General features: G+C 40.7%; 1 protein-coding gene across 2 annotated transcripts in view; it reads left to right on the top strand.

Annotated features, from left to right (window-relative positions):
• The window catches only part of SIL1 (SIL1 nucleotide exchange factor), a 384,707-nt gene that overhangs the window by 190,967 nt on the left and 169,093 nt on the right, over positions 1–24,647 (top strand). For both annotated transcript variants that reach the window (XM_029583703.1, XM_029583702.1), the window contains exon 7: positions 6,425–6,546. In XM_029583703.1, the coding sequence (XP_029439563.1) occupies positions 6,425–6,546 (122 nt within the window). The remainder of the gene's footprint in view (positions 1–6,424; positions 6,547–24,647) is intronic.

Raw genomic sequence — 24,647 nt, 5'->3', positions numbered from 1 at the left:
AAGTATTAAACACACGAGTCAACAAATAACTCTTAAATGCCATCTTAAATTTTTTAACATCTTCCAGCTCCCGAATTTCAAAAGGGATGAGATTCCATTGAACTGGAGCCACGATGGAAAAAGAAGTTTCTCTAGTATTAACAAGTCGAGCCTGTCTAACTGTAGGGATATCTAATAAATTCAATTGTGATGATGATGTTTTTATCTCCCTTGTTAACAATTTCCATGTTTATTATTGTTCAATGTATTGACAAAGGAAAAGCTTGATTTCCTGCATTTTTTGTTGGAATGTAAACCGATGTGATATGTAAAATCGAACACCGGTATATAAAAATAAATAAATAAAATAAATGATTGGTTCAGGGTAGTAGCCGCCGCAACAAGCAAGCTACTCCCATGCTTATTTGTTTTTCCAGCCTGTGCAGTTTAGCCCTTGTTAGTTGTTTGAATATAAATCCTCTTTTCTTTATTCTCCCCTGCCATTGAAGCAGAGAGCTGCTTGGATATGCATTGAAAGTGAAGTATCAGGCTAATTTGGGTTGGGGTAGTAACTGCCGCAACAAGCAAGCTACTCCCTTGCTTATTTGTGAATGCAGATCCTTTTCCCCACATTTCCTCTTCCCGTTGAAGCATAGAGCAATGTTGGAGTCACATTAACCGTGTGTATGTTTATTGAGTAAGGGTAGTAGCCATCATTCCCGCATGCAACCCCCATTGCCTCTGCTCTTCATTTCATTCACATCCTCAAGACTTTACTTCATTTCCCCCTACCATTGAAGCAGAGAGCTATGCTGGATTATTTATTTTGCATTTTTATATACCGACATTCTTGTATCACATACAAATCATACCGGTTTACATTAAAAACAGAGTATGCAGGAAAATAGGTTTCCTAAGTCAAATACATTGAACATATTTAATAAACAAAGGATTACTAAACACTATGAAAAAGGTTAATTAACAAAGGAAAACTTAAGGGAATTAAAATAAGAGTAGCACAAAGGATTGCACGAAGAGGTGCACAAAGGGGAGTGAAGTATCAGTTTTCCTCCTTTTGCCGTTGAAGCAGAGAGCTAACTTGCATTGAAGGTGAAGTATCAGACTTCTCCCCTGCCATCAAAGCAGAGCTGTGCTGGATATGCGTGAAGTATTGGACTTTCTCCCTTGCCGTTGAAGCAGAGAGCTACGCTGGATAGGCATTGAAAGTGGTGTATCAGCTTATTTGGTTAGGAATAGTAACCGTCATAACCAACAAGCTACTCCCCACATTTTTTGTGACTGGAAATCCCACATTACCTCTTGCGTTGAAGCTTAGAGTAATGTTGGAGATGCATTAACTGTGTATATGTTTATTGAATAAGGATATTATCTCCAGGTAATAGCCGTCATTCCCGCGAGTCACCCATTCTTCATACACATCCTCTAGACTTTATAGATCCATAGTGTTTGTCCCATGCCCCTTTGAAGTCCTTCACAGTTCTGGTCTTCACCACTTCCTTCAGAAGGACATTCCAGGCATCCACCACTCAATCCGTGAAGAAATACTTCCTGATATTGGTTCTGAATCTACCTCCCTGAAGCTTTAAATCGTGACCCCTGGTTCTGCTGATTTTTTTTCCGACAGAAAAGGTTTGCCGTTATCTTTGGGTCATTAAAACCTTTCAAGTATCTGAAAGTCTGTATCATATCATCCCTGCTTCTCCTTTCCTCCAAGGTGTACATATTTAGATTCTTCAATCTCTCCTCATAAAACATTTGATGAAGACCCTCTACCTTTTTGGTCGCCCTTCTCTGTACCGCCTCCATCCTGTCTCTGTCCCTTTGTAGATACGGTCTCCAAAACTGAGCACAGTACTCCAGGTGAGGCCTCACCAAGGACCCGTACAAGGGGATAATCACTTCCCTTTTCTTACTCGATATTCCTCTCTCTATGCAGCCCAGCATTCTTCTGGCTTTAGCTATCGCCTTGTCACATTGTTTCGACGACTTCAGATCATTAGACACTATCACCCCATGGTCTCTCTCCTGCTCTGTGTACATCAGCCCTTCACCCCCCATTGAATACAGTTCTTTTGGATTTCCACATCCCATATGCAATACTTTGCACTTCTTGGCATTGAATCTCAGCTGCCATATGTTCGACCACTCTTCCAGCTTCCTTAAAACTCGTCTCATTCTCTCCACTCCTTCAGGCGTGTCCACTCTGTTGCAGATTTTAGTGTCATCCGCAAACAGACAAACCTTGCCTTCTATCTCGTCCGCTATGTCGCTCAAATAGGTATTGAACAGGACTGGTCCCAACACCGATCCTTGCGGCACTCCGCTTAACACCGCTCTCTCTTCAGAGTAAGTTCCATTTATCATCACACATTGTCGTCTGTCCTTCAACCAGTTTGTAATCCAGGCCAACACCTCGGCACTCACTCCTAAGCTTCTCATTTTATTCATCAGCCTCCTGTGTGGGACCGTATCAAAAGCCTTACTGAAATCCAAATAGATGACATTGAGTGCTCTTCCTTGATCCAGTTCCCTAGTCACCCAGTCGAAAAAGTCGATCAGATTTGTCAGGCAGGATCTTCCCCTGGTGAAACCATGCTGCCTCTGGTCCAGCAATTCCTCAGACTGTAGATAGTTCACTATTCTTTCTTTCAGCAGCAACTCCATCACTTTACCCACCACTGAGGTGAGGCTAACCGGCCTGTAGTTTCCAAGCCTCCTCTCTGCTCCCACTCTTGTGAAGCGGGACCAGCACCGCTCTTCTCCAATCACTCGGCACCACTCCCGTTTCTAGTGATCTAGTGAACAGGTCTTGCAGCGGACCCGCCAGCACATCTCTGAGCTCCCTCAGTATCCTGGGATGAACCTCATCAAGCCCCATGGCTTTGTCCACTTTCAGTTTTCCTAGCTCTTCCCATATATTCTCTTCTGTAAACGGAGTTACATCTACTCCACTCCTCTCTGGTTTTTTGATAACTAGTGACGGTCCTTCTCCTGGGTCCTCTTTAGTGAACACCAAACTGAAGTATTTGTTTAGTATTTCTGCCATTTCTTCATCTCTCTCTCTCCACACATTCATCCTTTTCACCTTTCAATTTCACTATACCACTTGGAACTTTTCTCCTTTCTTGTATCTGAAAAATGTTTTGTCACCTCTCCTTACCTCTTTGGCAATCCTTTCTTCTGTCCGGCCTAAACAGAATTTGACATTGGTCATCTGCCCATTCGTGTCTTATCTGGTGACCGCCCAACTTACAGGTCCATACACCGATCTGACTGTTAACCTTCTTGCGTCCCTTCCTCCACAGTCTTGAATCATTCAACTTTGGACAAGGGATAATATCCAACCACAAGAAATAAGTACAAGATATTGGTACAAAACACAGCAGCCCGTTTACTAACAAACACCAAGAAAAGAGACCATATTTCCCCAATTCTAAAAAACCTTCATTGGTTACCAATTCACTTCAGAATCATCTACAAATCCATATCCTTGATATACAAAATCATCCATCAACACACCACAATTGACCTACAATTTCCTCTCCGCTTACACAACTTCACAAGACCTACCAGAGACGCATACAGAGGATCCCTCCATGTACCCCCTACTAAAACCACTAGTCACATTACCTTAAGAGATCAAGCCCTCTCCACAGCTGGCCCACTGTTATGGAACTCCATCCCTCCCGATCTCAGACAGGAGCCTTGCCTCCTAACCTTTAGAAAAAGACTCAAGTCTTGGCTGTTTATGCAAGCTTTCCTGGACTTAAATTAATGCACCTCGCCATCAACATATCCAACACAGCAGCTGTATCTCTTCTCCTTGTATATAATTTAGTCTCTGCTAAACTATCTTTATTTCCTCTGATCCCAGTTCAATAGTCCTTGTTAATTGTAACTGCTTTCTTCGACACGTTATTTCTGTTTTTGATGTATTTATTGCACCCCTGTTTATTTGTAAACCAGCATGATGTGATCATTTCATGAATGCCGGTATATAAAAACCTTAAATAAATAAAATAAATAAAATAAAGTATGCAGGAACCAAGTAGGTAACTTGGCCAAGTCATTCTTGATCCTCATAATCAGCTGCTTGCTTGATAATTTACCAAGGTTGTTGCCCCCCAAATGTAATATGATGGCATCTGGAGCTGCCCTCGAATCCCTCAAGCGCCGAAGATGGGCAACAACTGTTTCGAACACAGCTTACCCATCCATGTGATGACCAGCCTGCAAGGTGCCAATCCCAAGTGCGGTCTGTATAGGTGATCGCGTGCTCTCCTAGCGGCCCAATGTTCAAAAGAGTGTCCAATAATCCAAGCTGTCTATTGAGCCCGGGGCGGATCTTCAAAAAACAATTAAGAATCATGAGTAGGAGTTCTCAACCGGTCCATCCCGACATACAAATTGACTGCAGCCGATCTCCATCTGCCTATTCGCTGTATGGTGTCGGTCCAAAGACCTGCATGCACGGTGCTTGTGGCTGCTCCAATCCTAAATATTGGAGCGGCCAATATTTAGGATTGATACAGCGATGTATCATTATTTTAATTATGTTGGATTGTAGAGCTTGTTGCTAATTTAATGTTCATTGTAAACCGAGGTGATGTTTACTAACGAGCCGCGGTATATAAAAACTCTTAAATAAATAAATAAATAAAATAATGTGTGGTGAATTTCCTGGCATCCAGTCCCATTCTTGTTACTGCCATTCTGAGCACAGCGGAGAATTGATATCTGGTCAATGGGACCTGGTCGGCATGTACCAACAAGTGCACACCCCTGCTGTGTTGAACCGCTAGATACTTCTCCATGTTGCAGACTGGACAACTGCTGCATGCCTCAATCCGCTTCAAATACAGGATTGCCCCCTTTCCCATCTAGTCAGTTTTTGACCTGTGTATCTTGATGCAGAGCGTTAGAGGTGTACTTGACATGTTCCGCAAAAGTATGCCACCGGTGCCCAGATCGTCCTTGTTAAATGCGACCAGTTCGCTTATGCATAAAGCTCCAAAATAGGCCAGCGAAAAGACAAGGTGAAACAGGTCGATTTTGTAATGTTTCAAATTTAGGTCATGAATAAGCATCCATTTATTTTTTAAAGACCACATATTCAACAACCCAAGATTCAAAAAAATTATCTGATTATAGCACAAGTGGAGCATGGATAGAATATCTAGAAAAAGTAGGTGCTGTAGAGAGTAAAATTTGAGTTAACCAGGACACAAAAATTAAATTTGTGATTACCTTATGCCCGTTATAGGTACATCAATGACACAAACTCACACACGCCCTTAGAAATTGTTCTCTCCTTCAAAATTTAGTCAATGCTAAATAATAATGTAGATGTAAGCCATGGGGTTACTGCATCATGAGACTTATAGCAATGAACTATGAAGGACTTTTGTCTTTCCAGAGAGCTCTGGAAGTTTCTGGTCATTCAGTGCTGGGTGCTGTCAAATAACCCACATGTGTGACTGGTGAACTGCTTTGGAGAATACCTATTACAGATAAGCAACTTTGCTGTATGGATCAATATCAGCCGTAACGTATTCCTACTATATCATCTTCTTAATACGTACAATATGAAAACTCCTAGGGTCCTGGTAACATCTTTACATTTGAGAGCACGTTTTCATTATATAGTGGTAATGCCATGTTCTCTGCTTTAAAGTAAACCAAGACCTTCATTTGGCAGAGCCAGGACTACTTTTGAAATTATTTTAAATTTATTTAACAATGTTTTATTCCACTTAATTTAACACAAATCGTTCTAAGCGGGGGAAAAATTCTTCTTAGTGATTACAGCCTAACAAATGTCTCAGCAGGGTGCTTGTAGGGAGGAGGGAGATCAGTTTTCTCCTTTAAGGGTATTGTTCTTTACTTTCATTTTTGCTTGACTCAAATCTATAGCTCATCTCAAGGAAAGTAATAAACCAATTACACAGGCAGTTCAAAAATTGAAAAAATGGGCCATATGAGAGATTGGTATATAATCTCTTAATTTGTTTGTACCTCCAGTGCTGTACTGAGGCCGCCTGTGTGCTGTATATTCAATCCTTGTATTCAGGGTCTCATGTGACTTCATGTTAACCATGTTATTGTGCTTTTACTGATGTACACTGCTTATAAAAACATGAATTCATCTTAAATTGGAAACAAACTTCACTTGTGTGTTTTTCTTTTGCCATTAAAATGGAAGGAATCCTTTATAGGTCTTTACTAGATGAATTGTGATTAGATTATCTTTTTATCCATTGATTCTCATTATCAAAATTCCTTTCTGAGCTAAAACCCAAATGGATGATTAGAGATGAGTCTTTTTTTAATACAATGACTGATGTACCTTTTTGTGAAAAATATTTGAAAGCACATATAGTCAAAATTAAGTGAACTGCTTACTAGCATTAAAATTTGTTTCCAGGTGGACAATGCTCAGAACATGCTTTGTGTTGGTGGCCTTCAGCTTGTAATCAATGAGTTAAATGGCACCGAAGCTGTGTTGAAGGAACTCTCTGCATTTGTATTGGGATCTGCTCTCTCTAGGTGAGAATTTTGTGTAAACTTATTGTTTATATTATATATGGACATGAATATATTCAGAAACTATGTACACAAACCTGTTGGTATAGATAAACAGGTCATATAGGACCCTCAAAGGCAAGCTGAGCCCCAGAGTATCAATGCAGAAAATTATTCAAAGTGGCCTGGACTGGCCACTGTCAGACAGGATGCTGGGCTTAATGGACCTTGGTCTAACCCAGCATGGCAAAGCTTATGTTCTTATGAAATAGTTTGCTTGGAAGAAACTATTGTCTGTCTTCAAGAGCTTAGTAGTTTCAGTAGTACTGAATGTAAGATGTTGTAGAGCAAAGTAAGATGTTTCATATGCTCATTTACTGTATATGCCAGTTGATGCTTAAAGCAGCAATACTGTTCCAGGGGTGATCCTTATCAAAGCCACATAATTATAGCACAAACAGCTGAAAATGGAACTTGGGGAAGGAGAGGTTTAAAGACAGGAATGGGTGGCCATAATAAAAACTGCACATTTTTTTTAAAAGTATAAAAAATGTTTTGCTATTACTGTTGTGTCATTTTTTTTAAACTATATTAGGAATTTGTATTTTATGAATTGTTTTATTATGAATTGTAGTTTGATTTGTATTTGTTATTAATTGTTTTGGTTTGTATTTTTATGAATTGTATGAAATGTATTTAAATTGCTTTAAGCCACCTTGGACACTCCATAAGGAATTTAAAGGTCAGATATTAAGTGCAAATAGTAATAGAAATATTAATACAAAAAGAAATGAGCCCCAAGGAAAAAGCAATGGCACCAAGAAATGGGTAAGTTAATTTTATTTCATTTGAAAAACAGCACTATATTAACATGTAAGAAAAACCTTGGTGCTGACACAGTGAATAAGTCTCAATCATAGTCCTCAATACAGGAGATCCTAAACTCAACCTTAGGAATAAGAAAATAAATTCTAATAGGCAAATGCTAGCGTTAAAGGGGGCCTTTTATATATAATGAATGTACAATCTCAACTAATAGACAATGGAGAAGGTACCGGCAACATCGAAGCTCTATTGCTAAGAAAAGTAGAAAGTTGAGAAGGTTGGAAGAAAACATAAGACACATTCTGATATTGTATGATACATTTGCAAGGAAATTTAAGAATGAAGAAAGTCCCTAAAGCTAAGGCTCTAGGCCTCAGTATCAAAAACTGCTGCATCTTCTTTTGGGTCTGCCTATCGAGATCCAGATATACCCAAACTTGTAAATTTAGGAAGTTTGCAAACAGTGGCAGGAAGAAAGCTTCAACACCCAGCCTCTGACTCCAAAAGAAATGTGGCAATAAGAGTTGTTGGAGTAACCAATTCAGTTTCTGACGTCTCAACAATTGCCCCAAGACTCAAACTGGGTACTTTAATTGGTGTTAAAGCCTGTATATTTCCTCCTCCTGATGGGGATTTCTTATAAAGATATGGAAGGGTAAAGTTTGTTCAGAAATTTTTAAAATTTCCATCAAATATTTTTCCCGCATCTCTTTAGGGGATATAAGAGGATCTTTCGGAAAGTTAATAAAATGTAAGGTTTTCCCCATTTTCATTCTCCAGTAATACCAAACTATTCAAAAGCATTTGATTTTCTTTAAGCAGTACTTGCTGAAGGGCTGAGGAATTTTATGCCTCCACCTTGAAATTCTCACAAATGTTTTTAGTAAGTTTACTTTCATTTTCCAATGCTTTCACCTGAATATCCATAACATTTAAGCCATTCACCAAAGGATTGATTTGTGAAGAAATATTATTATTGAGGGATTTTAATAGCTTCCCAAATTGTTTACAAAGTGAAAGTATCAGGTCTTACCAATTCATAAGACTGTATCAGCGAAAGAGTCTCTAGATCTGCCAGGTCTTCTCCATGCTTTTGTTGAGCCGCTCTTTCAGAAATTCTCCTCACATTGCTGAGAATGTAAAACAGCTTTGGAGCGATTTCAGCTTGATCCGCAGCCTCAGCAATAGAGAGAGTGCCATCTGCATCCTCTGCTGTTGTCTCACCCCCAATATGGGTCTGGTTCCATCACCTCAGCAAGGTTCACAGGAGCTTGCTGTTCCACTGGAGACAGAGATGTCAACAAATCAGGGAAGGGCTCGAGTCCTACTTTCTCCTGAAACCCCTCCAGCAATCCAACTCCTGGGGTATTGACCCCTCGTTGAATGTGCGAGTCCATAGGTCTGACGATAGGACTTAGAAGAGAAGGAACTGAGGCACCCTGTTCTCTGGCCCATTGTTTACGTCCCAAATGAGGCATAATTCACAAGAAGAAATAAAAAAAGGTAAGGAGGAAACGAGGGCAGGTTTAAGCATTCAGTGCTAGCACGGCCATCTTGGATCTCCGAGGAAACGTGCTTTAAGTAAGCCAAAGGTTCTCTCAATGTCAGACTGTTTTTTTGGTGTGTCCTGTTATAGCGACACTCGGCTGCCATCCTTGGGGTAGCTATAGGGATCATGAACCAGGTTTTGCGTGGATAGCCTTTGTCACCTGTAGGGGAGAAGACACAGAAAAGCTGGGTTAGATATACCTTTTGGGTTTGAGAGTGGGACAGTTCACATGAATAGTTTATACCTGCCTGCAATAAGAAGCAGTGAACTTGATATGTGGTGGAAGTGATAGGTGCCTTTCTACCTTGAAGCCATCCCTTGGTGATGTGCCCTTCCTGGAAGTGGGCATGAATTCTTGATTGCGAGAGAATGTAAGCATCGTGAGTAGATCCTGGAAACCTGGGCCTGTCTTGCATGATGATGCCCTTGGTCACAGAGTACTTGCATATTGAGGGAATGGAAGCCTTTCAGTTGCAAGTAGGCACCCTTGTTTCCCCCTGCTGCCCTTATGGTGACGTGAGTACAGTCGTTAGCTCCGAAGACAGAAGGGAAACGTGTAATTTGGTAGAAATCAGTCATTATTTGGTGGTATTGCTGTCTTCTGCTAAAGAAGGATATAAAGTGTTGCGTCTTCCTGAGCAAGGCAGCCAGGACTTGCTCTATACACACAGAGTTGGCAGACAGACTGATTCTATATGTGACCCCTAGAGGTGTCTAGAAGGTGCCAGTAACAAAAAAAGGCCAGGGCAGTAGTGACCTTGATGTGTACTTGCAAGACATGGCCTCTTTGGGTGGTAGGTTGAAGATCCCGCTCTAGCAGCTGGCATAGGTACCTTATGGTTTCCTTATTGAATCTGAACCTGCACATGATGTGCTCCTCTGACAGATCCAGAAACTGTGTCCTAGTACTGTAAACTCTCTCTCTTTCCCTCCTCATCCATATTAATCTGAATACCCATGCAGATATTAGAATCATATTATCGAAAAGGGACTCTCCAAGAATGAGAAGTCCCCTCAATATGTAGGTACAACACACTCTCCTAGCCTCCTTTGTAGACCCCACTATTCCTGACTCATCTCTATCTATTCCTCTAAGCACCAATCTACATCTGAATATCTTATGAAATCAGACTAACCCTCTTTATCCCTGATCACTAACTGCAAGCAAGGTGGTATGTCCCTATAACTCTCCCAGAGTCCCATAGTAAGTCCCAGTCTGTCCCTAACAGACTCCCTTCAACCCTCTGAACTGCTTCTATGTCCATTCACCTAGAGAGACCAGCCCAGCAAAGGAAAACACACAATTAAAATTGAAAGTTTGCACTGCCTCATGTAAATAACAGCAAATATGCAGGCGTGTATGCGCCGCATGTAGTGTGCGTACCTTATAAAATATGTCATAGGCATATATTTTATTTTATTTATTTCAAGTTTTTAATACCGGTATTCGTTTTCACATCATATCGGTTTACACGGAACAATTTAACAAAGTAAAGAGATACATAGAACCGGTAGAGTAAATATAAAGGCAGGAAGTATGTGATAGGTAACAGCATTAAATATAATTCAACAAGGGGTAGATTTTATAATTTAGCGCAAATGCGTACTTTTGTTTGCGTACCAGGCGCGAACAAGAGTACGTGGGATTTCAATAGATACGCGCGTAGCCATTAAAATCCGGGATAGGCACGCGCAAGGCTGCCAATTTTGGGCAGCCTGCGCTCGCCAAGCCGCACAGCCTGCCTCCGTTCCCTCCGAGGCCGCTTCGAAATCGGAGCGGCCTCAGAGGGAACTTTCTTTTGCCCTCCCCTCACCTTCCCCTCCCTTCCCCTACCTAATTTATAATTTGATAATCTTTATGTTCTTTTAAATTTAAATCTTTATTTACATTTGTTTTTTATTTAGTTATGTAAACCGTTTTGATTAAACACTGTTTGTAAAGACGGTATACAAACACTTTTAAATAAATAAATAAAAATAACCCCCCCCCCCCGGCCCTATCTAAACCCCCCCCTACCTTTATCGCCGGATTTACGCCTGCCGGAGGCAGATGTAAATCTGCGCGCGCCATCACCCGACCCGGGGGCTGTTCCGGAGGGAGCAGCCACGCCCCCGGAACACCCCCGGGCCGCAACCACGCCCGTGGCGCCGCCCCCGAAACATCGCGTCACCCGCGCCATGCCCCCGAAACGCCGTGTCACGACCGCCACGCCCCCGCCACGCCTCTCCATGCAAGCCCCGGGACTTACGCGCGCCGCCGAGCCTATGCAAAATAGGCTCGGCGTGCGCAGGGGGGTTTGGGGTAGGTTTTCGGGGGGTACGCGCGTATCCCTTTGAAAATCTACCCCCAAGGTTGTAATATTTACAATTTTACAAGAGGCAATAGTGTGAGTTGTGCTCGGCACATGTGCGAGTATCCAACCATTTTCGCGCATGCGGGTCTTTTAAAATTCATCATCAGTTTTGGCACAGTATTAAACAGAAAGCTTATTTATTTATACTGAAAAGGGGCAATCCGTAGTAGCCCATGAATATTTGCAATTAATATGGGTTCACATAGATTGCAACAAATTTTCAAAGGGAAGGCATGCACCACTGTTTATTGTAAACCGATACGATATGATTGGTATCATGAGTGTCGGTATAAAAAAGACCTAAATAAATAAATAAATTGTAACTGAAAATTAGCAGCCACAAAGTATGCATGCTAAAAATAGCCCATTCTTGACATTTTTGTGGGCAGCAGAGAGGGTGCAATAGAGCACATGAAAATTGAATGTTAGCCCCACAATCTAAGCACGGTTTCACACCTTCACAGCCCAGAAATACCTCTTTTTAACCCAGCTAAATGTCTATGTTCTTGTAACACTGGCAGAGAAAATGGACCCTTGTGACTATGATGTTGTTGATGCAGCCTAACAACGAACCTTCTAGGCCTACACCGGCAGCTGGTGCAGAAGCCTGTAGGCGGGACCAATTGGAGCTTAACCTATACCAGCCGCCTCCCCTGCAGGTTGAGCCCTTGGGTTCTTGCGACCAGCAGGACTTAGGTGGGTCCCTGGGGTTATCCGTATTGAGTGTTCAATCCAAGCAAGGGTCATGGCAGGCAGCAGACAGCAGAATGGATATCAAACCAGAGGTTGAGGGAGGCAGCAGATAGGAAAGATCAGGAGCCAGGCTGAGGTGAGAATGAATCCAAGATGAACAGGACTGACAAGATAGATAAGACTACTAAGTCAATCAGGACTAAAGGGACAAGCAAAGCAGGGCAAGGACAGGAAACAAGGGCTGGATGGTTGAGGAACACGGCAACAAGAAGGCAACCAAGAAACAAGACAGGAACAGACAAGGCACAAGCAAGTCACAAAACACAACTAGGACAACACACACTGAGACACAAGGACAGCAGGGGGGACCTGTTACTGAGGCTCAGGCAGGTTGCAAAGGACTTCCTTATATACTGATGGGGGATGTCATCAGCCAAGGCCACAAGAAGTCCTGGCTAGGGGTCATATAAAAGGAAGTCCAGAGTTACAGGAAGTTCTAGCCTGGGTCCTTGAACATCCTGCTGATGGAGGCTCTGCTGGAGTTGCTTTAGATCAGAGATGAGGCTCTGCTGGAGTTGCTTTAGATCAGAGATGAGGGGTACAGAGCAAGGCAATTTTTCAGCCAAGTCATTTTTATTTAGGTAAATTGCTGTGTATTCAGGTGCATGCCTTTAATTAACAATTGTTCTCTAAATGTACAGATGGCACAAGATGTAGAAATTCTGAGTTGATCCATTTTGATCACTTTATTTATTTAGGGTCTTTGCAAGAGTACAGCAGAACATAGCATACAGTGGTTACAAAAAATAAAGCAACAAATAATTAAGAACATTACGGTAAAACTAATAATTTCTCACATAGAAGCAGCTACGTGCAATAACAGAGCCCTAAGCCCTCCCATCTTAAAAATCTTGTATAAGAGCAGCAGCAGCCTCAAATTGAAAAACAGGCTTACAAAAACTGACAACAAATTAAAAAGCTCTAGACTAGAAACACCTGGCCAAAAAGCCAAATCAAAGCATGTCTAATAACCATCAAATCTGGCATTAAGCAGATCTCTATGGGGACCTTATTCCAAAAGTTTAAGTCTGCAAAAGAGAAGGATTGCCCCATGTCTCCATCAGCTCGACTTTTTAGGGGAGGGAACCTGAAGTAATGCCTCATGCATAGATCTCCGTACTCACTGCAAAGGTCAGACTAACCAGCCTGTAGTTCTCAGCCTCCTCCTTACTTCCACTTTAATGAATAGGAACCTCATCTTCCAGAACTAACTCTAAGGGAGCATTGAAAACTCAGCCAGACGAGCTACCAGAACCCTCGGCTACATCCCATTCGTCCCCATTGCTTTATCTACTGGTTTGGCTAGTTCCTCAGTAACACACTTTTCTGAAAGTTGATTGAGGTTTACCTCACTTCTAATCCTATTTGTGTTCATTTTTTTCTTGCAAACTATACCAATTCCTCCCCTTCCCCTCTGTGTCTCAAAAAGCCAATTTTGTAGTTCCTCCTATCACTAACATAAAAAAAAAGGTCTTGCCGTCCCCCCCCCCCCCCCCCCATTATATCATACTTTGCTGTTTTTGATTCCATTTGCATCTTTACATTCCTGATTACTTCTCCAGCTTCTCTTAGCTTTTCCAGACATTGTCACCTGCCTTCTTCTTTCTTCCCTGTAGACCGGGTTAACTATGTCCCACTCATGGTTTTCCGTGTACCCCATCTCAGTGACAGCCATTATATCCCATTCATCCTCTTCCACTACTCCCTTTAGATTTGGGATTTTATTTCCCATATGATAAGCATTAGTGTGCATAGTTTTCCAGATGTTGTCCTCCCCTCCTCCCCCTTTCTGTACAAGTGTTTAATGTTTTACGTACTCTAGAAAAGGACAACATCAGAAAAGCCTTGTACTCTAATATTCAAAGTATGGGCAATGTCCCAGATCTAAAGTTACCCTTGTGTGGACTAACCTTTACATATATTTTTGAAAATAAAAAGGTATAAAGTAGATTTCAAAAGCCAAGACTGGGAGATGAGCACACAAATCAGGCTCGTGAGCACCCACTGAATTGTAAAAGCTCGCCAAATGCGCATGTATCTCCCACTGCGTGCACATCTCTCTCAAATTCAAAAAGGGGCGTGGTGGGACATGGATGTTTCGGGCATGGCCAAGAGATGTGCGTGTAAATACTTATGCACCTTGACACGCGCCTAGGTCCATTGCTACGTAACTTCTGCTATGGAGGAGATGTATGTAAAAAACCCAAAAACAGCCATTTCAGAGGGGTTTAAAGGGTCTGAGCTAACTGAGAGGCATGCAGGCTATTAAACCAGGGGGTGTTTTGAGTACCTAGCTCAACACTGGATGAACTGGTGGATAAACTGGTGAAACAGGTCGAGGCATGGACGCTTGCCAATTTTAAAATCTCCTGACTTACGTGGTAGAAATGGGATTTATGCAGTTAGGAAAGCGCCCACTTAAATTTAGATGCTCGTGTGTGCGTGCGCAGGCCATTTTATAACGTGTGCATGTTATGAAATCGCCATAACCCTGGGCACGCGCTTATGCCAAAGTGCATCCGCGTGCCAGTTTGAAAGTTACTGTCTATGTGTATAAGTCCCAACTCTGCTCCCTAGAATCCCTATTGCCATTGTGCATAAAAATATGAATTAAATTGGGTTGTGCACAAACTTTTATGTGTACTAGGCCACTGGCTGTTTTATAACAGCCATTTAAGTCCTTGAAACTATGTTTTAATGCATATAAAGGGCTTTGAGAAACACCTGTGAATGGATGTCCAAAGGGAACATGTTTGACAATGTAGAGGCTGATGATATCCAAACTGAAAATTCTCACTCGCAGCTTACTTCTGTTGCTCGTTTTCCCTTGGCACCTTCTTTTAACCCACCCCTATACTTCCCTTTCCCCTCTATCGCCTTATTTCATATCACTGTCCACACCCTCTCAATTTGTATCCTCCTTTTACACTTCAATATTCTTGCTTCCCTCACATCCTAATTTTCCCTTTCCTCTCCCAGTCTTTCATCTGCCAATACTTTTATTCTTCCTCTTCTTTTCACCCCCTAATTTTTGATCTTCCCTCAATAATTTCTTCATTCACTGCCCATCCTTATCCTCTTGCCCCAGAGATTATTGTGCAACATGAAATTGTAGAGCTCCACAATGGATATTGGCATGCCTAATGAGCCTGATGATAGAGGTTTGGGTTGGACGGTAAGTGAACTCTTGCTTGAGATTCAATTAAAGATTTAGGTTTTTGGATGAGTGTTCCTGCAATTTAATTTCTATTTCTGATATTTTAAGCAACCTGAATATCTGGAGATTTATGAATACTGACAGTTCAGTCTTTTTATTATTTATAGTATGTTGGTAGTATTTTTAAGCAATTCAACTCTTTCTGACATTTAGTATTGTGAGTGATAAACCTTTACAGCTCCTATTAAAATATAGCATACGTTGCAAGGGTTTTAATTTGAGGGGATCTTCAATTAAAGACTGTGTCGGAGATTCTGATTATACACAGCTAATGAAGAGAAACAAGAAAACAATGAGAATGAAATATAGATAATGCAATTGCAACTTATGAGCCATTATTTTCCTTGTTCATTCTGAATTTTAACAAAAGCTCATTTTGAACTTTCCTTTTAGTGAGATGGGACTTTTGTAGTCCTTTGGCTATAAGTAATATTTCCTGTTGTTTTTAAAGTGTGAAGTGTTATACAGCCTTTTCCCCAAATATTCTCTCTTAGTGCTGAGTATTAATACCCATATTGGTCCTAATGAAAAATGGAGATCTGACTTATATGGCTTCAAAATTGGTGTACATTATCACAGTAACATAACATTTTTGGATAAATCTTATGGATTTCAAAAGAAGTTTCCAAAGCTTAGAGCAGTGCTATTCAAAGAGGTCGGGAGAAGGGGGGGTGGATGTTCTGGTTGTTGAAAAGTTGCTCTGGTAGCCATTTCAAGAAGAGGGGTATGCCCAGTGCCTTTGAACTGGCCAGAGGCTGCAGCTGTGGCCAGAACCTGACACCTTGGCTTCACCCAATGCACTGTTTTTCTTTTTGTTCCCTGGCTTCCCTTGGTGTCCCATCCCAGTTCTAGGCAAAAAGTGGTTTGTGAACTTGGGCTTTGCGCTCTTCCTCCCATCCCAACCTGTCTTCGGTGAGGTATGGGGGAAGGGACGACTCCTGAGCTGCACTGGGGTACTCTGATTCATGCATGCTTTCCATTAGTGGGATCAGTAGCTATCTGTTCGATTACTCCAGCAGACTTTGAGACACACCTTATTGGTTCTGAGATTCAATGAATTGTGCTAATACCTCCTGTTTCTCCAGCTCTAATTTGGATTTTGCTTTCTATAGCTCCTTTATCTTGTTTTTACTTTGAAACGTTTCCCTTTAGCTGGCTGAGCAGAGCTGTATGTTGTTTGCTTTGCTTATCTGAGGATCACGGACTCTCTTCCTGAGCTTTCACAAGTATTTTAATCTGGTTGAGCTCTTGGGCCAGGGCTTTATTTCTAACCCTTAATGACTCAATTTCAGTGAGGCAAGCCTTTTGGGAAGATAAGAGCTCATCTCTTTGCTGCTTTAACTTTTCTATTTGGCTCTCTTTCTCTGAAACCTGGAACTCTAACTGGGCAAATCTCTCGTGATAGTCTCTAAACTCAGCTTTCCTGCTGTCAGCCGCAACTACCTTTAATTGGGCTTGCGTGAGCTGTGCTTTTAAAGATGTTCTAATATCTCTTCTGGGGGTTTCCTAGTATTTATAGTATCTCCTTGCGCTTTTATGATCCCTTCTAATTCCTGAATCTGTTCTATGTACTCTGGTAATTTATCTGCCTCTCTACTAAGGTCTGTATCCCTCTGCTGCCATTCAATGATCTGCTTTTCTTTTAGAGCTATTTGCTCTTCTAAAGTATTCAATTTCGTTATCAGATTCAGATTTTCTGCTAACTGCTTACGATCTCTCTCCTAGTGAACACAAGTATTTACCACACCCTCTAGCTCAGCTGACAGCTGGCTAGTTTCTTTCTCTAGTATCTGATTCAGTAATGATAAGTGTGTGGTATACCCAGCATCTTACTAGCTAGATTAGATTCACTAATCAAGAATTTCAGGGTAGATAACATAAAAGTTAGTCAATGACTCTAACTTGTACGTATGTTTCTTTTAGATTCTCACACACCCTAGAGATTTTGATGCTGAACACCTTCCTTATTCGTATAAACCTGCAAAATTCTTATTAATGCCTGGTTTTTTTTTTTAGTTCTGGCAAATCTAATTGCACATCTGAAGTCATCTCTGAGGATGGATGTGACCTAAATCTGTCATTCTGGAACCTCTATTTATATGTAGGAAAATAAGGTACTTTGTAACCTGTGGATTGTCACCTGCTTACTCCCCCCAATCTCTCCCTGTCTCTGGGGAAGGGGCAGCATTACAGAAACTTATTACCTTTTATATATGCAATCTGAGCACCTCAGAAAGGACACTGTTGATCTCAGAATCAGAATTTTATTGATCAGACATTTCAGGCTTACTGGTTGGAACAAGACAGACAATACTTGCCTCTGCAATCCTGAACACAGAATAAGTTTATACTGAGAAAAACTTTGCTTCATTAGTGAACTCAGGGCAAACATGTCAGAAACTTTGACTTGCTTAGGGCGCAGTCTCTGTGGCTGGAGATCTCGGAGGTAGTTTCTGCCGAAGGGAGCATGCATTCTTGGCCCTTATCGCTTGTGGGGCTAAGGAAGCTTGTCTCAGCCCTGAAGAAAAAATGACAGGTTCTACGCGAGCAACCAGGTAACAGGCAGGACTTTCTTACATGTAGCCTTCCAGGACACAGAACCTCTTTTGCTTCATTGTAGGCAGGGACAGGGGTGAAATCTCGGGCGTTGTCTTCTCCTGGTGTGAATGGACTCCTTCCACCAGCCAGCTCCTTGAGCCCTCTCCCCTGCTTCCCTTTAATAGGCAGGACATACAGATGTAAGAACTTATGCATAGTCAAATGGAAGCATGAAAAAGGGGTATCTCCTTCATTTCGGTCAGCTGGAACTCACTTCTGGCACTTGACTGCTGCAGCCATGTGGCAACTGCTGACTAGGGCGCGTGATCTCAGTCCTGTGACATTTGGTCCAGAGAGCTGACTTGATCGCACCAGTTAACCTGCCTGATAAGCTTGTTCTTCTTGGATTGGCTGTTCTCATTTCCAGGCAGATTTGGGACCTGTCCCTGGCACATGCATGTGGGCTGCTTCTTAGGTGAGTGTTTACGGAGAGAAGCTGTATTCCTTAGTTAAACAAACAGATCAAATAACTTAGTCACGTATAGTTCTTCTGGCCAAAGTTCCTCATCTTTGTATTTCTGCTGAAAAACATGTCATTGTCCATCATGTGAAGTCAGCATTCATATTTTGCTGCCTACAGTAGTAAAACTTCTGATATCTCCCAATGGGGTGGGGGGTGTTTTACAAAAGAGAAGGGGTTTGGGGAGAGAGAGGGACCTTTATTCACTTTTAAACTTTATTACATACTTCGACTAACTCATGGAGCAGCAGAAGAGAGATGACAGGTGGCCTTGAGTATTACCCATAGATTTTGGCTATACTCGGGGGGGGTCTATTTAAGCTCCTTGAGGCATGGCCTAGAGCCATCGAGATGTATGTTAGTGTCCCATTGCTCCTGGGGAAAGTTGGCTACAATTCCTGAGTTGTGGCCAATTTTCTAGAAAATGGTGTGGCTTGTGATTTTTCAGGCAAGCCATGTTATTTTATTTACAGTTGATATTTAGCTTTTTGAGTTCAAATATTTCTATTGAATATCAAATATTTGTGAATAAACATAACACAAAAAGCAGTACAATAACAATCTAAGAGGTAATAGAAATATATAAGAAGCATGATAAAGCATAGATGCACTATTAGAGAGACCAAAGCAAGCAATTGACAAAAGGAATGGAGTCATAAAATAGTGGTCTAATGGCCTCCACACCTTGGATTAATAATAATCTTATTTTAATGCCTATACTGTCTTTCTAGAAAATTGTCTCCCTTTCCCCTTTTAATGTAAGAATTTTATTGTATTTATAATATTCAATGTAAACCTTGTGTTTTTATGTTTATTTTTTTGTTAACCGTTATGATGTATTTATACGAATGATGGAATACAACATTTTTTAAATAAATAAATAAATAGCCAGTTTATTAAATCTAGTAGCAACAGCCTTCTCATATTTATAATACATACAAACCAAAATCCACCAGAAATGTTTATGTAATCCAATATTCTTCCAGTTGGAAAGAATAATTTTAGTAGCAACTGCCACAGTTTCCAGTTCAAACTTCTATTGTTAATGCTAACATGGGTATGATACCAGGGAGAAGAAAATCTAGAGAATTTCCATTTTGGGGAGAAAGACATGTGTAACATATCAAATTCAGAATAAGCCCTATAAGTAGAGTAAAGTACTGGAATCTCCAAAAAAGAGTGAGGGGGAGTCATACCACTTCCCACTTCCTTTATGCAGACATCCAGATCCTCATCCCTATTACCGAATCTCTTCACAGAACCTGGTCCCATTGGAACAGCTGCCTTCAAGCAATCAACCAGCTTCTCACTAGCCTCAATCTCGTCCTAAATACTAACAAAACTGAGATCCTACTAATAACTCAGGACAAAAACAACAACACTATTCTCAACTCCTCAAGCCTTTCGCAACTAGCCAAAACTACAATTAACCATTCATCACATGTGAGAGACCTGGGGGTTCTGCTCGACAATCAACTTAACCTAAAAAAATTCATAAACAACACAACGAAAGAATGTTTCTTCAAATTGCAGGTACTAAAAAAACTAAAACCACTACTACTCCTCCGTGACTTCCGTTTGGTGTTACAATCCATCATCTTGTCCAAAGTGGATTACTGCAACTCCCTCCTGCAGGGACTACCCGCCAACTCAATCAAACCTCTTCAGATGGTCTAGAACGCCACAGCCAGGATCCTCACTAATGCCAACAGAAGAGAACATATCACTCCCATCCTTCAAAACTTGCACTGGTTACCAATCCAATTCTGGATCCTCTTTAAAGCCCTCATGATGATCCACAAGGCTTTACATAATATCTCCCCCCTCAATCTAACCTTCCAAATAAGGCCACACACCTCAAACAGACCCACTAGAAGAGCATACAAAGACATGCTATATATACCCCACCTGCTAAAACCTCTTTAAGAAAGCGCGCCCTCTCCACAGCTGGGCCTCCACTCTGGAACTTGCTCCCACCAGACCTCTGCCAAGAACCCTGCCCTTTGGTCTTCAAAAAGAAACTGAAAACCTGGCTCTTCAGACAGGCCTTTTCGGACAGATAATCCCCTCGCCCATGCTCTCTCTCCCCCTTGAATCCTTCCAATGCTAAACGTCCCATTGCTCATTGTGGTTTTCTCCCTTAACTCTCTCCCTTTCCCCCCCTAGCGGCTCATTTACCCGAGACTTAGGCCTCGTTCCCATTCTTCTTATTAAAGTTACTCATGTTAATATTATGTTATATCTACCACATTATATGATAGTGTATTCTCTTATGTTGCTAAAGTTTTGCACATATCTGTTTTATTTTCCCCGCACGTTCTTGGTTCCTATGTTTCATTGTATACGCCTTCCGGCGACAGTTTTCAGTTCCATGTAAACCGATGCGTTATGTATCCTGTACAAGAGCATCGGTATAGAAAAGTTAAAAATAAATAAATACCAGGTAAAGCTTCAAGGGGAACAGGATATGTTAGATGCTGTTCAATACCCAATCAGCAGGGATTATTAGGAATATCCAAAATATTATGCATCCAATGATATTTCTATTGTAAAATAAAGGCTTGGTGATAATTTTAAAAATCATGAAAATTTACTCCTTCATTCTCCCTACTGGTTTTCAGTTTGGAGAACTCTGTTTTGGGTAGTTTATTTTTCCATAAAAATTTAGATAATATTCAATCTAGCTGCTTATAAAAGGCTTGAGAAAAAAATTGGTGGTATCAAAAAAACATAATTCATTCTTGAAGTAATTACCATTTTGATTATATCCAAACATTCCCCCACGTAAGATGTAATGGCAACCATTTAAGAAAAGTGTCTTGAAGCATTTGAAGAAGAGAAGTCTCTCAACGAGTAATTGTTTGAGAAATATCATTAAAAAAACCCCAAATATTTGAGACTACCATGCACCCATTTAAAGCGATAGTTCTCAAGATCCACATGACGTCCCAGAAAATATAAGGGTATAATTTCAGTTTTTGCCAATTAATCTGATAACCTGAAAAATTAGCATGACAGAAGATTAGGGAGAGAGGATTCAGGGTTACTGACATATAGTAAGATAATAGCATATGCTGAAAGTTGATATGCTACATTACCCACTGAGATGTCTAAAATTCTAGGGTTCTGTTTAATGGCCAACAAAATAAATTCTGATGCTAAATTAAAAAGAATAGGAGATAAGGGGCATCCCTGTCTTGGTCCTCTGGGAGAGAGAATCTAGAGGAGACTCTGTTATTCACCAGACTTGCATGGGGGTGACAAAGTAACTGGATCCCAGGTTAAAAAAAAAAAAGTATCACTAAACCGAACCAACATAGGGCAGAAAAAAGATACTCCCATCCGATTGAAAGCCTGTTTCAGTATCCAGTGAAATTGCTGTCACTGGCGTGGGAATATTCTTAGCTATGGTAATGAAATGGAGGAAAAGGCAAGCATTATTAGAGATGTAATGAACTTTAATGAACCCAGATTGGTTGGGATGAGCAAGATCACATACAACCTTCTTCAATTGAATAGCTAAGGTCTTAATACTAATTATAAATTATTTGCTAAGTAAAGAAACCAGTCTATAGTTGGATATTTGTTTTGGATTCCTGCCCAGTTTTGGCAATACTACAGTGCAAGCTTCTGAAAAAAGGGGATCTAGGGTAGGATTAAGTAGTAAATAAAAAAAATAGGTGTGAAGTAATGGGACCATAAATATTTGAAAAGTCTTAAAAATTCCACAGAAAACCCATCGGGGCCTGGATTCAGAGAAGAAAGAGTCTTGGCAATCACCTCAGTAGTGAGGAGGTCTATCCAATACAGACTGCTATTCTGAAGTGAGGGCCAGATGCTCAATCTATGAAAGGAAATGATTAATCAGAGAAATATCATTAGGAGTTTCAGAGGAATAAAGAGTTTGATAAAAAAAAAAAGAAATAATTTTATGATTTCAGAATCACTAACAACTTTTCAGAAATTATACAAATCGATTGCTTGTATCCTGTTCCTCTCTCTTCATCTTTTGAAATAAGTAGGCAATTAGTAGCCACATTTATTGCCTTGAGAAGAATAACAAACTTTTTGAATAAATATGGATTTCCCAGGAGGTTCGCTTAAAAATTTGTTGTAGCCATATTTGGGTTTATGAAGTGAATACAACAAAGCATTATATTTCCTGGAAATATGAGCCCATTCTAATTGTGAAATTGCTGAAGTTTAAATAATTCTCCCTTAATCCTCTTGTGTTTTGCAGTACTATGATTATTTCACTTCTCACAGTGACTTTCAACACCTCCCAAACCATAGGAAAAGTAACATCACCTGTCACATTATGATTTTGACGCAATTGCAGCATTGCTCTCTGCTTCAACGGCGAGGGTAAAAGAGGAACTGGATTCAGATGACAGCCAACACTAGGCCCTGGATTTTACGGTCTGGGATACTAATATGCAAACATTAAGGGAAAGAATGCAGGACTGCTTCTATGGCCAAGTCCTAAAGCAAAACATGTTCAAGCAGAATTGTCTAAATTATCAAGTCCACGCCCTGTAAAAATATTGCTAGTGGTATTACTACACTGAATATAAGGCTTGGGGGTAACCTGCAAGGAGTGGCAGTTACTACCCTTAACAGAAACATGGAATAACCTGCATGACGTGGCAGTTACTACCATAAGAAACTTGCTGAGCAGACTGGATGGACCAATTGGTATTTTTCTGCTGTCATTACATCTATGTTATGTTGAAAAAAATCTTCAGTGGCCTTTTGAATATGAGTCACAAAATCAGGATCTTCTAAGAAGCCTATGTTGATCTATAAGTGAAGACTCAGATATTTTATGTTAAGAGTTACTGCAGCGTGATCTGAAATAAGGATGGGATAACAGCAAGAGTAATATTTGAAAAAAAATTCCCCCCAAAATTTAAAATAAGAATGAAGAAAAGAAAAAAAAGGTATAGTCTTTATCCATGAGATGTAACAATCTCCAAGGATCAGACAACCCATGAGAGGCCATAAGGACTGTAATAACTTTCTGAGATTTAGAACGACAAACCTTTTCCGTCAGAAAAAAATCAGCAGAATCAGGGGTCACGATTTGAAGCTCCAGGGAGGAAGACTCAGAACCAATGTCAGGAAGTATTTCTTCACAGGGAGGGTGGTGGATGCCTGGAATGCCCTTCCGGAGGAAGTGGTGAAGACCAGAACTGTAAAGGACTTCATAGGAGCATGGTATAAACACTGTGGATCCATAAAGTCTAGAGAACGTGAATGAAGAGTGGGTGGCTCGCGGGAATGATGGCTACTACCCGGAGATAATACTCTTATTCAATAAACATACACACGGTTAATGCGACTCCAACATTGCTCTAAGACTCCAACATTGCTCTAAGCTTCAAAGGCAAGAGGAAATGTGGAAAAAAGGATTTGCATTCACAAAAAAGCGGGGAGTAGCTTGCTTGTTACAGTGGTTACTACCCCAAACCAAATAAGCCTGATACTTCACTTTCAATGCATATCCAGCATAGCTCTCTGCTTCAACGGCAGGGGAGAAAGACTGATACCTCATGCATATCCAGCATAACTCTCTGCTTCAACGGCAGGGGGAATGAAGAAAAGTGGATCTATATACAGACAACAACCAACAAGGACTGAATTACATAGTCTGGGTAAACAAATAAGCATGGGTGTAGCTTGCTTATTGCAGTGGTTACTATCCCTAACTAATTAAGCTAGATATTTCACATAGATGCAGTTCCAACACTGCTCTCTACATTAATGATGGGGGTGGAAGGGAAATAGAACCAAAAGGTTACTAAGAGCCAAGAGTAACAGATAAGTATGAGAAAAAAAAAAAGGTGCGAAACTTGCTGGGCAGACTGGATGGGCCATTTGGTCGCCTTCTGCCGTCATTTCTCTGTTTCTAGAAAAAGACAATTTACTTTTAGATTGTTTATTCAATAGTGGTTGATTGAAATCTCCTCTAAGGATCTCCTTAGCAGACTCATAGCCCCTGATATGAGAAGAAACCTGCTGAAAAAAATCTGGAATATCAATATTAGGAGCATATACATTGAAAAAATTAAATTTTACACCATCAGTGAGACCTAGAGCCAAGACCCAATGCTATGTGACAGGATCTGGGCTTCTTGCCGTTTATGAAATAGTGTAGCAACTCATCTTTTCTTTTTGACTGCAGGCACATATACCATTTCACCAATCCTACTTTGATTAAGTTTTTAAGATTCCACAGAAGAGAGGTGGGTTTTCTGTAACATAATTACAGCTGATTTTAATGATTTTTAGGTAACTAAAACATTTTTCTTTTTAATAGGGTGAAAAAGGCCATTAACATTCAGAGAAACCATTAACATATCAGAAATA

This window comes from Rhinatrema bivittatum, chromosome 18 (assembly GCF_901001135.1).
Source record: "Rhinatrema bivittatum chromosome 18, aRhiBiv1.1, whole genome shotgun sequence".
NCBI lineage: Eukaryota > Metazoa > Chordata > Amphibia > Gymnophiona > Rhinatrematidae > Rhinatrema > Rhinatrema bivittatum.
Note: the sequence above shows the minus strand (reverse complement) of the source record. Positions and strands in the feature narration are given on the sequence as shown.